General features: G+C 35.6%; 1 protein-coding gene and 1 non-coding gene across 7 annotated transcripts in view; both read left to right on the plus strand.

Moving 5' to 3' along the window:
- The window catches only part of Lrch2 (leucine rich repeats and calponin homology domain containing 2), a 104,030-nt gene extending 89,701 nt beyond the window's left edge, over positions 1-14,329 (plus strand). For 3 of the 6 annotated variants that reach the window (XM_057759737.1, XM_057759739.1, XM_057759741.1), the window contains 6 exons: positions 19-69; positions 3,091-3,148; positions 3,900-4,012; positions 4,186-4,323; positions 4,478-4,555; positions 11,670-14,329. In XM_057759737.1, coding sequence (XP_057615720.1) covers positions 19-69; positions 3,091-3,148; positions 3,900-4,012; positions 4,186-4,323; positions 4,478-4,555; positions 11,670-11,789 — 558 coding nt within the window. In that variant the 3' untranslated portion in view covers positions 11,790-14,329. The remainder of the gene's footprint in view (positions 1-18; positions 70-3,090; positions 3,149-3,899; positions 4,013-4,185; positions 4,324-4,477; positions 4,556-11,669) is intronic. The other 3 variants (XM_057759738.1, XM_057759740.1, XM_057759742.1) reach the window with 1 other exon arrangement.
- Positions 420-548, plus strand: LOC130868737 (small nucleolar RNA SNORA35). Its single transcript, XR_009056553.1, has one exon. It is a non-coding gene; the product is annotated as a small nucleolar RNA SNORA35 (small nucleolar RNA).
- Positions 14,330-18,305: the final 3,976 nt, after the last annotated feature.

Consider the following 18,305-nt stretch of genomic DNA (forward strand, 5'->3'; position numbering starts at 1 on the left):
TTTATTTTTATATTTTAGCAAGAGAATGATAATGCTCATATGTCACCACAGTCTCCAGTATCATCCGAGGTACAAGTTGTTTTAATGCTTTGTATCTTTTCTGTGTTTTATAAAGAGTTTTTTCTTACCTCTTTTCTAAAACTTCATCTTTTTTTGGTACAAAGTCATTTATTTACTTCTTTTTGAAATCAGTTGTTGATTACTATGTACAAGTTTCATCTGTAAAAAATTTTGAATACTATTCCTGTGTATGAATATCCCTAGTAAATTTCGCTAACTTATGGTTTTCTGTGGAACATATTTCTACATCACTGAATGTAAGTCAATTTATGATATGTATGCCTTCTTATTCTTCTACATTTAAAGATAAGTGTTGGATTCTAACAATAGCTTTGGAATTTTAATTTTAAAAATGCATTAAGCATTGTGCAATGGCCTTTGGTTTTCCTTGTAACTAATAAGGTCTTAAAGCAATGCAAGAGAAATGTCCTTTTTCCACGAGAAACAATCCTGTAGTGGGTTGTTCCTATCGACAGAAGGTCACACGTTTCCTGGCATCTTAGATCAAAAGAATAATGGGAGAGCTGGTATATGAAAATCATAATTCCGAAAATTTTGTTTAAATACTATGGTGGTTTGAATGATGAGTTCATGTAACTTAATCTTGTTGCTTTACCACAAGAACTTAAATATTTTAAATAGTATCTCATTTAGTTTTGATCACTTTATTTAGTATTCTAAAGTCCATTTTTATTAGTAGGAAAATAATAATTCATTTGGAGAATTCACATCTTAAAATTTTTGATTGACCTGAATTTATTGTATAAACTTGATTATATAGATTTATCTCATTATATGTACATAGATTTGTTTTTAGAAAACTGCGATTTTTTTTCTGTATTACTTTGTGTGATTTGTATTATAAAACTTTTCTATGACCATGAACATGAGTTTAATAAAAATATTACAAAATTATATGGAAAACAAAGTAATATATATATTGTGTTAGAAAACAATTTTAATTAGGGTATCCTACAATTAGTCATAGTTGAATGCTTTTTAAATCCTTTCTTTGTAAGTTATAACAACTGTAAGGATAGACATGACTGCCACTTGGTTTACATTGCTGCTTTGTGTGATTTTATGGCCTATGTCTACCAAGAAGTGTACTAATGTCTATTTTTTTTCAGGTAAGTTCTACTGCTTTTATGAGTTTTGCTTTTATTTGGATAAGTAGAATTTTGTTCAGTAATTTATAACAATTTCAACAAAATAAAGAAGACCGAACATAAGAATGTGTATGGGTGGGATGCTGAATGTGTTTTCCTAACTCCACTCACATTCACATTGAGCTGCCTAGCACATCTAGAGAACATTTAGACACTGTACGGAATAATTACTGCCGCAGTTTCATGTGAGAAGAAAATGGTAAAACCTGTTAGTGTACCACATTAACAAAGTCTCTCTGTTTTGTTTCAGCATAAATAGAGTCCCATTTTAATGTCTCTTTATTACTGTGTAGCTAAAAAATCCAGTAGCTTTCCCCAAAAGCCTAGACAGTAAATGGCAGAGAAATAACTAAAACTTCTGCCATACCAGTTTCTGGGAGTTGTCACCCAGAGTCATAAGGTGCTGCCACAACTGTATTTTATTTATATGTTTTTATAAATCTTAAAATTTATAAAACACTTTCAGTTACTTCATTTAAATCCATTTGAAGCATATGGACTTAATCACATTAAATGAAATGTTTATGCAAATATACTTTTGTAGGAGGAGGAGGGCCCTCTTGTTCATCCCAGCTGCCCAGGTAGCTTAGCCCCGAAATAACCACACAGAAACTGTATTAATGAAATCATTGTTTGGCCCATTAGTTCTAACTTCTTATTGGCTAACTCTTACATATTAATTTAACTCATTTCTATTAATCTGTATATCATCATGAGGTTGTGGCCTACCAGCAAATTTTCAGCATGTCTACCTCTAACAGTGGATCCATGGCATCTCCCAGACTCCATCTTATTCCTGCATCCCCTTTAGTTTTTCTCTACCTATCTCTCTTCCCATACATCTCTGCTATACACCCAAAGCAGTTTCTTTATTAACCAATGAAAGCAACACATAGACAGAAGGACCTCCTACACCATACTTTAGGCTTTTTGCACCAATTGGGAATTTCTTTAATGTTATGTGTATCTTTCTTTCTTTTTTGTTTTTTTTTTGTTTGTTTGTTTGTTTTTCAAGACAGGGTTTCTCTGTGGTTTTGGAGCCTGTCCTGGAACTAGCTCTTGTAGACCAGGCTGGTCTCAAACTCACAGAGATCCGCCTGCCTCTGCCTCCTGAGTGCTGGGATTAAAGGCGTGCGCCACCACCGCCCGGCATGTGTATCTTTCCATAGCTTACCATGACTTGCAGAAACACTTTAAAATAATGTATGTTCAGATGGAAGAGATAATGATTTGCTCTCATCTATTATTCTAAAACTCCTGTAATTGGCCTAAAATTTTCCACTAAGTATCAAGTCAGTAGTACATACAGAGTCCATGTTGATCTATCTTTCAATTGATTTGTTCTTCATTATTTTAAAAACCTTCACTTAATTCTTCTTTAAAAAAAATTATCATACCTTGTTAATTATTTTCCTTTTTTTCGTAGTATCAGAAAATATTATGTGTTGGTAAGATACTTCTCTTGGTAAAGGCTTTTGCCACCAAGCCTTACCAACTCAGTTTGATCACAAGGACCGATATGATTGAAGAAGTTACTCCCTGAAGTTGTTCTCTTACTTCCATCTCTCTCCCCACCTCATACACACACACACACACACACACACACACAAACACACACACATGTGAACATACATAATTTATTTTTTAAAAGTGAAGTAAAGATTTAAAGTTGTATTCCTAGGTAAATGAGGAATATTTATTGACTTCTAAACCATGAAACATATCAACTTGAATTGAAATCTAGGTTGAGTTTCACTATTTAAGAAAACATTAGAAATAAAGATTTCTCAAAATTGGAACAGGTATGAAAAGTTGCCTTGATAATTTTGGAACAGCAAGGGTTTTGCTTTTTTTCTTTTAGGAATATGACAGGACTGATGGCTTTTCACATGGTCCCTTTGGCTTGAAGCCTAGATCAGGTAAATATATAGTATAGTCTTCAAATAAAATTTGGTGTCTTCTTTGTTCATTATAGAGTTTCCCAGCTTAAATGACTTAGAATCCATAATTTTATGTATACAATGATCCTTTCCCCTCTTCTAGAAGCATTTTTCTCTTGATCATATTTATCTTTGCAATTCCCAACACCATTTCTGTCTTTCCCATTACCTTCAAGCTCCTGTAACTTCAGCGTTTTGCCTTAGGTATCCTGCAGTTTTATTTCTCCCCTGATGTGATTGCTATTAGAATGAGCCCTCTGCCAGCACACAAATGTTTGAAATTATAGCATTCCATTGTATTGTGGTTTAAAACAGGGATCTTTTTGCATTTGGCATGCCCCAAAGAAAATGGATCCATTTTACTTGGCAAGGTATTGAATTATAGTCTTAGTAGTGAATAACCACCTTGACCTTCCAGAATAATTTTCTTTTTTCTTTAAAGCTAGAAATCTATCATATGTTGTATCATCACTTTTAACATGGGTCATAAGTTTGTCACAATATATAATTAAATAAGAACATCCATAAGTGCTGGAAATCATTGCACTTGAATTGCCTGTTGCTTTTCATCCATGCAACTAATGATCATTTACATGTAGTTAAAAATATTTGTAATGCATTATTTAAAATATCTTCCATAATTATCTACAGATATTTTTATCATACATCTTTCTCCATGGATAGCTGTTCTTTTTTTATAAAAAGTTAGGGAATTTCTCTTTCTATACAGCCTTTAGTCGTGCATCTCGGCAAGAATATGGAGCAGCAGATCCAGGGTTTACAATGAGAAGAAAGATGGAGCATTTACGGGAAGAGCGTGAACAGATACGGCAGCTTCGCAATGTAAGTCACGTTGACCTTGCACAGCTGCTTTACAGAAGTAGATTTCATTTCACAAATTCATATAGTAATTTTGTTTCCTAGTGCTCTTTCAAATTTTGATCATATAATTGGTAATATGAATGCATGCCATACGTTTTGATATGACCTGAAAATTTATCCTCTTGTCTTTATAGAACCTTGAGTCCAGATTAAAAGTAATTCTACCTGATGACATAGGAGCTGCACTGATGGATGGGGTTGTTCTTTGCCACTTGGCCAATCACATAAGGCCACGCTCTGTAGCTAGTATTCATGTACCATCACCAGCAGTGGTAAGTATTGTCAAAAGATTACTCTTTCTCCCAAGGAGAGCACAAGGTTTAAAAAATGTCCTTAACTAGTGCAATTAAGCAATACAGTTTTCATTATCAAATTGTTTGGCATATAAATACTAGAAACTTTTGTCTTTCTCTTCTTTCTTTATAGCCCAAGCTGAGCATGGCAAAATGTCGAAGAAATGTAGAAAATTTTCTTGATGCTTGCAAAAAGTTGGGTGTTTCCCAGGTAATTATCTGACAACATCATTACTTAACTATTAATCTACTGTGTGGAAAGTAGAATCAGTAGAAGCATCTTCATAGTGAGGGATGAGTCATGCTTTGTGAGCACAAATTTGAGTTTCTTCTCTCTGTTCCTCTCCTATGCTCCTTCATGTAACTGTAGCATTTATCTAGTAAGTACTTTTTAAACACTTCAAAAAGTCCTTTATAAAGCCTGTGTGAACAAAGTCCATGGATTGTAGATACCACTGAGTAAACAGAATGTAATAATAAGAACTGAAATTTGATGGTGACACCATTGTGTTGTTGTTTATTTCTTTCTTTGACACCTTTGTTGATGTTTATTTTCATGCTGGAGATTGAACCCAAAGCCTCGTACATGCTAGGCACACAATCTACCACTTAACTAATTATAATTACTCTAGTTCTCTCTTGTAACTTCATGAGTCAATTCTGAATTGAATGTGGTTGGCAGTTGGGACAGACTGAGGGGCCAATGACAATGGCACTGGGATTTATCTCTAGTGCATGTACTGGCTTTTTGGGATACTATTTTTTTTTTGGATGTATACCTTGCTCAACATTGATGTAGTGGGGAAGGCCTTGGACTTTCTGCAGGGCAGGGTGCCTTGGCCTCTCTCAAGATTGGAGGGGTTGGGGGAAGCATGTGTGGAGGGTGTGGGAGAGAGTGGGAGGAGAGGAGGAAGTGGGATTTCGGATCGGTACTTTTTTAAAGTAATAAAATTTAAAAAAAGAAAGTTTACATTAGTATAACTATATTAGAACAATGAGACTGCCAAATTGAAAAAATCTTGGTTCAGGGCTAGAGAGATGGCTCGGTGCTTAAGAACAGTAGCTATTCTTCCACTAGACCCAGGTTTAATTCCCAGCACCTACAGGACAGCAGACAACTGGACCTCCAGTTCCAGAGATGCTGACACCCTCACATAGACACACATGAAGGGAACACAAAAATGCACATAAAATAACAATAAGTAAATCACTACAAAATAAAAATATATAACAAATATAAATCTTAGTGGTAGTGTGAATCCACAGGAGTCTGTTAATGGTTCTCAAGAATTTAGGTATAAAGTAGGGGTAGGCACTCAATGATACAGAACTGGTTAGATGTCATTGCTAATCCTGTTTCCTTCATCCAGTCATTTGCCCAGGGGCTGCCTGCTTTGCTTCTATCACCCAAGTGAGTTAGAGAGCAAGAGACCATTTCCCTCAGCTTATAATTTTTCACGTTATATAGGCAGACAAGACCATGGACTTGTTGCCCCAAAAGTCATTGTCTAAATGGATTGAAATCCCACAACACTTGTATTATATATGATAATATCTGTAATAAACAAACTTTCAAATGAGTATAAATTGGATTGCATTTTACATAATAATTGCAGTATTACAAAATCAAATCAGTACTGTCAATAGATTAATATGTATAATAAATGTTGCCTATTTTGAAGACTTCAGGAACCTGATCTTAATGTGGCTACTGAGAAAAATGATATTTTAGACCACAATTACTTTGTGTTAAACTCTCTTTTAAAAGGTGACATTATTAACTGATCCTCCAGTCCGACTTTAGCCCATGTCCTCAACTGAATAGACACCATTTATTTTGTTTAAAAGAAGCAGTAAATTCATGTGTACTTTGTTAACTACTTGCTGTCCTTTTATTATCTGTGATTTATATATGGTGCCTTAAAATTTTACTTCTTAAAGTTTATTTTTGTGTGCTTATAATTTCTTACGGAATTGAAAATTGAGGATGTTTTCTCCCAGCTGTTATTACATGATATTACATGCACTTATTTTTACCATTTTTGTTTTAGTAGTTTTATATTTATGTTTGATGTGTATTATCCTGAACTTGGCACCAATGATGTGTAATTGTTTTATTATTTGCTTGCTCTAGAACATTTTCTGATTTTTAAAATCTCTATTGAGATAATGCCAATATATAATAAGATACACATAAATAAATGTATAAAATTTGATGCTTTTATACTTTAAAAAATATTCTGGCCAGTTCGTGGTGGTATACACTTTTAATCCCAGCACTCCGGAGGCAGAAGTTGGAGAATCTCTCTTAGTTTGAGGCTGAATACAGTCTATACAGTGTAATCCAGAAGAGTCAGAGCTGTTACACAGAGAAACCCTGTCTTGAAAATCAAAAAAAATGGGGGGGTTGATGAAGTATAGTCCCCAACCACACTTTTTGTTCCCTATAGTTTTCATGGTATATCTAAAAAAGGAGTGCCTAATACAAGGGTGTAGTATTTATTTATATCTATATGTTTTCAGAAAAGTTCTTCAGTGTTATTTAGGTGTATACTTCATTTTGAATGTCAGTTGTGTGTTTGGTGTGTGATAGGGTTAAAAATTTATTCTTCTGGGTATCAGTATCTACTTTTCCCAGCACAAGTTGTTGCTAAGACTGATATTTCTCCACTGAATTGTCTTGACTCTCTTGTCACAAATCTGTCATTCATAAATGGAAGGCTTTGGTTCTATGCTTCACGTTTTCCATACTGATTTCTTTATGGCAGCAGCACCCTGTGTGACTATAGCCTGTTGGGATTTGAAAGACAGTGTGGATGCTCATGTTTTATTTGATTTTAAGATTATTTTGGCTGTAGTGATTCTTTTGCATTTCTGTATCAGTATATCAATGTTAGCATTAGTTTGCCAAGTTCTGCAAAGTTCTTAGATTTTTTTTTTGTAGATTATGCTGTTTTTCTCTAAAATTTTTATTGGTTCAGAAACCTGAGATGTCTTTTCATTAATTGATACCTTCTAAAAAGAATGTAAACAGTGCATTATAGTTTTCATCATGTGAGGACTTTGCCTCTTTGGTTAAATTAAGTCTGACATTATATTCTGCTATAATGCAATTATTATCTTAACTTGGAAACTTTTCAAGCCGGGCAGTGGTGGCGCACGCCTTTAATCCCAGCACTCAGGAGGCAGAGGCAGGCGGATCTCTGTGAGTTCGAGGCCAGCCTGGTCTACAAGAGCTAGTTCCAGGACAGGCACCAAAGCTACAGAGAAACCCTGTCTCGAAAAAAAAAAAAAAGAAAGAAAGAAAACTTTTCAAATTTTTATTACTATTATGTGGAAATACGCCTGACCTTTTACTCTTCAATCTTGACAAACTCACTTCTGTCTGCAAGTAGGATATAGTTTTATAACCTAAGTGTAATGTTTTCAGTTTGAACATTTTTCATTTCTTCTTGTCTAAGTGTTTCGACTGGATTCACTCATATGAGGAACACTGGTTGTGCCATCAGAAGTCTTTTCTTTATTTATTTCAGAGAAAGTATTAGGTCCTTTATCTTCTATTATGATATCATTAGGTACTAAGATATCTTTATTAAACCCTGATTCTGATTTATTAAAAAATCACACCGGGTGATCTATGGGTCTTCCATAGATGTCTATTCAGTAACTTGATGCATTTTCCTAAGTTACTTTCTTATAGTTGTACAGTCTCTTACATGAAATCCCATTTTCTCTGTACCTTTCTTCTGTATCACGGACAATGTGTCTGTGTCTGTGAATCCATTTTTTTCTTTAATTGTTTAGTTTCATTAATCATTTTTGCTCCATAATTGCCTTAGTAAATCACTGTTTCTCTTCATGGATTTTTTTTTTAATGGGAAGGTATTTTTTAATTTTTTTTTATTCTTTTTTACTTAAAATATCCAACTGCTCCCCGTTTCCCATTTCCCTCCCCCTCCTCCCACATATTGCCCCCTCCCCCCGCTCCCCTCCCCCTATACCCACCCCCTCCCTCTCGATACTGAAGAGCAGTCCAAATTCCCTGCTCTACATGAAGACCAAGGTCCTCCCACTTCTATCTAGGTCCAGGAAGGTGAGCATCCAGACAGGCTACGCTCCCACAAAGCCAGTTCATGTATTAGGATCGAAACCTAGTGCCATTGTCCTTGGCTTCTCATAGTATTAGATATTCTGAGTTGTTTGCATTTCCATATACTTTTAGAGTGATTTATCAACTTATATAGAAAAAGAAGAAAACCTAATTAAATTACTATAGAAATTTTGTTAAATTAATGGAACAAAATAGAATCATATCTAATAAAACAATATTTTTCTTAACTTCTGTGTACAATGTATGTCCTTAATGGAGTCTTCTTGAATTTCATTCACAGTTAATTTGGATATTAATTTAACATCTAGTCCTTTGTTGCTAACATATATTTATCAATGTATTTACAATCTTACTATGTCACTTTCCCACTCCCTTTCCTCTAATCATATTTTTTATGAATAGAAATAAACTCTTCTAGTTGTATCCACCACCCCAACAGTCATGCATTCCCCACCTCTATGGTGATACTAATTTTCCATGTTTATTAGATTTAAAGCCTGGAATTTATTAACTTAGCAGTCCACTAGCTTCCACCAACCCCAAACCCAGCACTGCCCTAAGACAGCACTGAGGCCTCTTGGAGAGACTTTCCCACCTTGTTTCACTGCCTCTCTGATGCACCCACCACTGCATTTGAAAGTTACCCATATTGATGACTTTCTTCGTTCCATTATTGTAAGACTACACTAAACTGATTTCATGTGGAATATTAGATTTGGGGGACCTAAATGTATGTCCTTGGGCTCTGTTTAAGCCTACATGTTCCAGAATAAACCATATTTTTCTTTTGAGGACAAAAAAAATAATGAACCTCTTCTTTCATTGTGATCTGGTTGTTTTGTTTTAGTTTGTTGTTGTTTGGTTTTTTTCTTTTTATTGTTTATTTATTTATTAAAGATTTCTGCCTTCTCCCCGCCACCACCTCCCATTTCCCTCCCCCACCCCCATCAAGTCCCCCTCCCTCATCATCCCTAAGAGTAATCCAGGTTCCCTGCCCTGTGGGAAGTCCAAGGACCACCCACCTCCATCCAGGTCTAGTAAGGTGAGCATCCAAACTGCCTAGGCTCCCACAAAGCCAGTACGTGCAGTAGGATCAAAAACCCATTGCCATTGTTCTTGAGTTCTCAGTAGTCCTCACTGTCCATTATGTTCAGCAAGTCCGGTTTTATCCCATGCTTTTTCAGACCCAGGCCAGCTGGCCTTGGTGAGTTCCCGATAGAACATCCCCATTGTCTCAGTGTGTGGGTGCACCCCTCGCGGTCCTAAGTTCCTTGCTTGTGTTCTGTCTCCTGCTCATGATTTGGACCTTGAGATTTCAGTCCAGTGCTCCAATGTGGGTCTTTGTCTCTGTCTCCTTTCATCGCCTAAATGTTTTTCTTTGGGTTCACCTTCTTAATTAGCTTCTCTAGGACCACGCATAATAGGCTCAACGTCCCCTATTCATGGCTAGAAACCAAATACGAGTGAGTACATCCCATGTTCCGCTTTTTGGGTCTGGCTCACCTCACTCAGGATAGTGTTTTCTATTTTTTGATTTATTTCTAGACAGGGTTTCTCTGTGCAACCATGGCTGTCTTGGACCTCACTTTACACACCATACTGGTCTCAGTTTCACAGAAATCTGCCTGCCTCTGCTTCCCAAGTGCTGGGATTAAAGGTGTGCATCACCCACCACTTGGCGAAACTAGGCATATCCCCTCATATTAAGACTGGGCAAGGCATTCCAGCATGAGGAGGAGAGTCCCAAAAAAACAGGAAAAGAGTTGGAGACAGTCCCTGTTTCCTACTGTTAGGAGTTCCACAGGAGGACCAAGGTATACAACTGTAACATATATGCAGAATACCTAAGTTGTTCCACATTGGTTTAATATGTTCTTTTTGTAGTTTCTGATGAATGTTGGTATTGTCTTTACTTTGAAACTTTTTATAATAATATTGATTATTTGAATTTTTGAGTAAAATACTAGAAGAACACCAATGGTAACAATAAAACTTGAGATACGAATATCATTTTGAGCCTGCTTTAGCTATCTTTAGTAGTATTTGGTGAATACTAATTTGATTATAGAAGTAATGAAGGAGGAGTCTTTTACACTTCATATTTTTGTATCAGTGTATTTTGAAAAGTGCCTGAGATACAAATTCCAAAAGATAATTTTATTCCTTGAAGCAGTTCTTTCATGGATATGTTGATTTAGATGTATCTGTAGGACATATATTTGGTCATGGCTCACTAGCATTGCTTGATGTACCTTTAGTAGAAATAAAGATTTGGAATTCAGGGTGGAAGTGAGAGTTAAAATTATTAGACACAATACTAAGGGGTGGTATAATGAAAAAAGAGAAGAGTGAGTGTAAAATTCTTGAAAATATGTAGGACTTTAGAAGAAAATGGGTAAAGACTACTGTAATTCAAAGCTCAATTGCATAGGAAAGTTGAAGAACTAAACAGATCGGTATCACAGAAAAGAAAGCAGGGATGAGGTTTCAAGGAAAGCACTGGTCGAAGATTAATGTAACAGAGTAGTCGAATATGTATGGGTACTGTGTGATCTTTATGAAGGTGGTGGTGATTTTTAACAGAGCATCTTTAGTGAGCAGATCCATCAGGAACAGGAGTAAGATAGTAGAGACTGAGTAATAGTGACACATTCCTCAACAACCTGCTTCTGAGTAGAGTACATTGATGGCGTTAGAAACAAAGCTAATCTCTAGAATCCCTTCCTTAGGCTAAATTGTGAACCTAGCCACATTTTATATTATAATTAAGAAGAAAAATGTTGAATTATTGTATTATTTCCTTTCATTTGAATAGAAAAATATTATAAAAATCTGCTTCTTGGGGTTGGAGAAATGGCTTAGCAGTTAAGAGCACCAGCTACTTTTACAGAGGTCCTAAGTTCAATTTCCAGTACCCACAGGGCAGTTCACAACTGTCTATAACTGTATTCCCATGAAATCCATTGACTTCTTCTGGTGTGCAGCTGATAAAACATTTCTCCATATAAAATTCATAAATTAATAAACCATTTTGAATAACCAGCTCGTCTTATTGGGTTGAAAAGAAGAGAGATGTAGATTGTCTTAAAGGAAGGGAAGAGAAGGGGAAAGTGAAATGGTGCAATTGCAATCTCAAAAAATAAAATAAATAATTTAATAAGCGAAATTTTAAAATCTGTTCCAGACTTAAAATATTGTTTTTATCTTTCCCCAGGAGAGACTCTGCTTGCCTCACCATATTTTGGAAGAGCGAGGGCTTGTGAAAGTTGGTGTTACGGTTCAGGCACTCCTTGAATTGCCTACTACCAAGGCATCTCAGCTTTCTATGGCTTGATGTGACAATTCAAAAAAACATACGTGTATAATTTCATGTATTTGAAATGATTTCAGATATCTCAAAATCATTAAGAATGTCCAGTAAAAAATAGTTTGCCTTAGGTTTCTTTTTTTCAGAATTACGTTACGATCTCAGATTTAAACTGAGTTGTCCAAATAACTTTTGGAGGAAAATTGAATTAATTTATAGGAGTTTTTGATAAATTGAAATTCTCCTTTTATTATGTCATTCAAGAATCTTGACTGATTTTCAAAATGCAAATTGATACAAAATTTAAAACATGCTTTGAATTTAATAATCACATTAAGTTGAATATTTTTACATCACTGTATACAAGTAATCATCTGGGTAAAAGTAATATTTTAGGAAAACAATTCTATGTTTGAGTTATTTCATATACTCATACTTTGTACACAATTTCTTCAATATTTTGTTTTGTTTCCTAGGAAAAAATGAAACAAACAAAACCTTGGCATTATTCAATTCTTTTAGTATTATCAGTTGGTGCCAAAATATTTTCATTTATATTGTAGGTTGTTTACATGTGAAGTGCCTGTGTAATTGATGAATCTCAAATAGTCTTAAGCATTTTGCAATTTCTTTTTATGTATTAATAGAATCAATGGGATTTTTAAAATATTTTGGTAGGTTTTGTACGGTCAATAATATGTGAGGGTTTAAATGTACCTCACATTGGTGGTTTCTTAGTTAGCCCATTGCAGTTTATCTTAAATTGGTTCTTTCATATTGTCAAAAATGTTAATATGCTTAATTTATGCTATTTAATTTTGGAAAAGCATAATCATCTTTTAATTGTTTTATCTGAAGAGTATTTTATTTCTGTGTTGAAAACGTTACACAAAGCAGTAAGACTTTGGAGGGCTAGGGAAGTACTAATTGTCAAGGACATTTTGATGTAACTGTCAGTGTTCCTGTTTATATCTTGACTTATGAGAACATTAAGTACATAAGCGCTGCCTTCCATATTAAAAGGGCGGCCTGTGAGAAGCAAGTTTTGATTCAAAATTTGGCCATTTCTGGATCATGTATTTTTTATGATCCTCAAGTAAATTGATATTGAATTAAACACATTCTGTTTCATGAAATAGTATGTTCAGTAAAGTCCTTGCTTGATTGAAGATGGATAAACTTATGGTGATAGTAGTGCAGGAATGTTTCCAAAACATTACTGTGATGAATAACTCAGTTTCCTATAGAAGAGCCTTCATATTCACTTTTGCAGTAGCCAAACAAGTATCATTTCTTAACCGTGTGATTATTTGCACTTGTTACCTCTTAATATGGATGCAACTTAATAAAACCATTGGCCTGGGTATTTCAAAGGGAATTTATAAAATGTAAAATGTCATGTGCCAAATACTATGGTAAGGATTGATTTTAGGAAAAATTCTACATTATTTTGGTCAGTTGTCATGGAGCCATATTTTTTAATCTTGGCTTCAGAATATAGATATTTTCTTTTTAGTCCCCATGAGTCAAATTGGAACTATTGAAGAGTGAAAGGTTTTTATTACTGTAAGTTTTAAGAAATAAATTATTGATAATTTATTATTTAAATATTTGATCTAATTAGATAAGATTAAGTCATTGGATCTGAAAAATATCCCCATTGACATAATGAATCTCATTATCGGAAATTTGGATAATGTAGGTAATTTAGGAAGTACCTTAGCTGATGAATTTTTAATTTAGACAGTTGACAGCATTACGAACTTCAAAAAATGTAACAACCAAAACAATCACTCATACTTCTCTCATGATTATTGTGGTATAAAGTTCCTCTTATTAATCAATCTTGTGTTATTTTCCGAGTATTTTGTGCTTTGTTATTATTGAAATAGTTGTGAAACTTTAGGTAATTCTTTTTACTACATTTCACTTGTCAGTCACCTAATACCTTATAGAGAAAACACACCCGAACTTCAGTGCTCATACTTGATAGCAAATAAAAATGCTTTTCAAGATGGGTCCCCTTGGGGCCTGTAACACAGCAGTTCAATTATTATTGTGCCAATAGGCAATACCAATATCACCTATAATGCAGTTTCAGCATAGTCCACAATGACAACCTTATACCAAGACCCTGCCATATTTCTGTTAGTAACTTTTTAGTGTAAATTTTATCCTAAATGTTTTCTATGGCTTTTTATATATTTACTTCATCAGTTATTGAATTAAGAATGGATATCATTATTTGAATGGTTTTGTGATTTGAGCAGGATTGAATAATCGAAAAATATCTTATCGGGCCCAAAACATCACGAGATAGCTACTTCTGTTAAACTTTATGACCACATTGGCACAAGGAAGAAGTGATGTTGGATATGTTTGAATTGAAATGAGTAAAAATGTGTAACCATTTGTTTAATACTTATCTTTATAGAATGCTAGTTTAATGACTTTTCTAACTGAATTTTTTGAAGAATTCAGAAATGTTTGTATTAGTCACAGATTTATCATAATTGATTTTCTGATGCATTAAAAAATGGAACACTAAATGTATATTACCGAATCAAACTGTGGATAAAATTGAATGAAAACAATCCAAGCTGAAGCTCATTTTCTTCCTTTTTAGCGTCGCTTTGACTATCAATATCTTTGGTCAGTCTTCGATAGTTAGTGTCTGTGGTCCCTACTGTCAGTGGATATTCAGACCTTGAGTGTTAGTAGTGGTGCTCAGTGAGTGAAGGCTGACAACCTGAGTTTGACTTCCAGGCCCCACATGGTGGCAGAAGAGAACTGAAAGCTGCAAATTGTCCTTTCATTGTGACTTCCCATGTTCTTATGCTCCACAAGTGCACCTCAGCACACTTTTGACTAAACAAACAATGCTTTGATAAGCTATATAGTCACCGTAGGCTGTTTTAGTTGGGCATGGTGGTACACCTAGAATCTTGCTTCCTAGGGCATCTAAAGTGAGAGCATCTCTTGAAGGCAGCAGTGTAAGGCTAGCCTAGCAAATAAGTGAGACTCTGTCTCAGAAAGTAAAGCACAGCAGCAACAAATATAACAAAAGCTGAAGTGGATTGTTGCAAGGCTCATGATTATTTTTACACTATGTTATTTTCAAGACAATTTTGTTTAAGAAGTATTAAGTTATTAAGCTATTTTTTCAATCTAATGTTATCAATGTATGACGTAAGCTCTCTATCTGACAAAAGAAAACTTATTTAAAACAACATATAGAGAAGACCATTATGTGATGGTTTTATTGCACATTTTACTGCTTCATATACAACAGAATTATAAGAAATGTATTCTTTTACTATCAATTGTAATTTTTCTAAACATGCTCATATTTAATTGGGCATTGTGGCTCACCATTTTAATTCACTCAGGATAGGAGGATTACAGTGAGTTGGACTACAATCTTCTTTATATAATGAGATATCTTCTCAAAAAAATAAATCCAAAACCACATATTTTATTGAAGTAACTATTATTTGCTTATAATTTTGTTTTACCCTAATTGTAGAGCAGTTATATATTGCCAGATGCTGTTGAAGAAAATATTGCTATAGTTACCTTAATGTTACACATTTAGATGAGTTCTTCAGCACATAGCTATTTGATGCAATAAGAGCGGCGGGGCTGCGTCCCTGGCACCCAGCCGCCCGCATGGCTACCTTATGCCCCGAAATAATTACACGGAAACTGTATTCTTTTAATCACTGCCTGGCCCATTAGTTCCAGCCTCTTATTGGCTAGCTCTTACATATTGATCTAACCCATTTCTAATATTCTATGTAGCACCATGAGCTGGCTTACCAGGGAAGATCTTAACCTGCGTCTGTCTGGAGAGGGAGAATCATGGCGACTCCTGACTCAGCTTCTTTCTCCCAACATTCTCTCTGTTTACTCCACCCACCTAAGGGCTGGCCTATAAATGGGCCAAGGCAGTTTCTTTATTAAATGAAAGTAACTCCTCCATCATTTCCCCTTTCTCTGTTTAAACAAAAAAGAAAGGCTTTCACTTTAACATAGTAAGATTACATATAGCAAAACAGTTATCAAGCAAGAATTACAGTTATAATATTTATATCTATTTTATCATAACTAAGGAAAACTATAACTATCTATCCATTCTTCAACTCCATCAAAGACTCCAGAAGGATATAATATTACCTAAGTAAACAAGAAATAAGAAAATTCTAGAAATGACAGAGACATCTTGCTGCCTGGACAGTCACCCAAAGTTCCTTTGTACCGTTGGGGCATCCATGAATCAGGAAAATTCCAAAGACAGTTCAGTCACTTTCTGCTGTGTCCTGCAGAATGTCTCGTAGACTCTTTCATGAACCAGGAACCCCAAAAGACCATCTCATCTTTAGGCAAGTTCAGCAGTCCTCTTTCTGCGGGTTCTCTGTGTCCAGTTTATGCAACAGTCCAGGCAAGAGCAGTTTCTTGCCCAAATGGCTATCAAACTCCTTAAGGAGCCTCTTCGATGCCCATCTTTCTCTTGAAGTAGATTGGTGCTGTCAGGAGCAGATGTGTCTCATTTTCATAAAAAGCCCTAAGTTATTAAAACATTAAATGCCATATTCTGCAGTCTTTGAAAGATATGAAGAATGCCTATCTAGCTGAAATATATCTATGCACATCTAGAAAATCTAATTAACGTGACTAAAAGCTTGACAATTATTGATGATTATCCATTAACAACCTATATTCATTACATTTTTAAATGAACTATACAATCACAATACCTTAATCAAGATTAGAAATACATATACATATAACAAAATTGACCTTAAAATCTATACCAATGCAAATTATTCATATCTATATCATATCCCCCTTTAAATGTAAAAGAACATTTATAAACCATATTTGGGAACATGGGCGCAGTTTTTCTCTCCAAACTGCTTCCTGCTGAATGGGGGCACTGTATTCAGATCTTTCATGGTGTAACCTGTGTGTCAGGGTCATCTCAGTCGGCAGTTGAGTGAAGTAATTTTCTGAAGGTGTTCACAGCAACCTTTCAGGAGGGCGTGGTCTATCATACCATATCGGGATAGACGCAATCCACAGAGTCTCATCCTCTGTGAAAACAAAAGAAGACCCTCTCCAAAGCATCATATCCTTAGACCCATATTCTGAAATCATAATACCCTTATATCCATTCTGGTTTAGCTTGGCAGCCCATATAATGAAATGTCTCTCTGTACTTAGCTCCTTCACAGTCAAAAATTTTAAAGAAAACACAATAATACAAAAAATCCAGACTCTCTGTGAATTCTCCATTTTTACGTGGCTTATTTTTCTTTATTTCTTTTAATCTATAACTATCTGTACTCTGTCTCTTTAAAGACTTTATCCCCCTTTTTTAAGGGCATTAACTTTATTCTCTCTATATATATTTTTTTTCTCTCTCAAGCCTACGTACATTCATCCTACACTGTGACCCATAGAGGTCTTTTATGTCTGAATCTGTTTTATTGTGAATCTTTAATTTTTTTTTCCAGGAGCATTTCTTAAAATGTTAAGCAGTTTTTAAAAACTTAAGTTGCACCATGTAGGGGTAATACGGTACCACCTGTGTCCAGCTCAGTTTAAACCTTAACTGCGCTGTTATTATGGTAATTACGGTAGTTCCTGCCTGAGACCAGCACAGTTCAGCATGGTGGAGATGAGCCGCTCCTGCCTCAGAGCCATTTGGTGCCCCTGAGCCACACACAGTTCCAGGCACACAGCAGTCCACATTGCCATCAAGCAAGCCGTAGCACTTTACTCCAAATGCCCCATTCAAAGACTCTGTAACCCGCAGGAGCCAGACAGAGATCGCAGTGGCGGCACAGCCCAGACAGCCGGCATTTTAAAACAGCCAGTTTTTTTCCTGCTGCTGAGTCAGGACAATTTCTCTCTGCAGTATGCAACCCACAAACAGCAAAAAGCTGTCTTAAATTCTCTCTCTGTCCTTTTTAAGCCCTCTCAGGTTTTACATGGAGTTCATTATCACGCTGGGCGCCACTCTGTTGTAATATGAGCAGCGGGGCTGTGTCTCCGGCACCTGGCCGCCCGCATGGCTAGCTTATGCCCCGAAATAATTACACGGAAACTGTATTCTTTTAATCACTGCCTGGCCCATTAGTTCCAGCCTCTTATTGGCTAGATCTTACATATTAATCCTAACTCATTTCTAATATTCTGTGTAGTACCACGAGCTGGCTTACCAGGAAAGATCTTAACCTGCGTCTGTCTGGAGTGGGAGAATCATGGCGACTCACTTACTCGGCTTCTTTCTCCCAGCATTCTGTCTGTTTACTCCACCCACCTAAGGGCTGGCCTATAAATGGGCCAAGGCAGTTTCTTTATTAAATGAAAGTAACTCCTCCATCACTATGTTTGTTCCTTCCCAGTCTGGCTGGAGTTGGTGAGCTCCTATTAGCTCAGGCAAACTGTTTCAGTGAGTGTACCCATCATGGTCTTGACCTCTTTGCTCATATCCTCATTCCTCCCACTCTTCAACTGAACTTTGGCAGCTCAGTCTTT

This window comes from Chionomys nivalis, chromosome X (genome assembly GCF_950005125.1).
Source record: "Chionomys nivalis chromosome X, mChiNiv1.1, whole genome shotgun sequence".
NCBI classification, from domain to species: Eukaryota; Metazoa; Chordata; class Mammalia; order Rodentia; family Cricetidae; genus Chionomys; species Chionomys nivalis.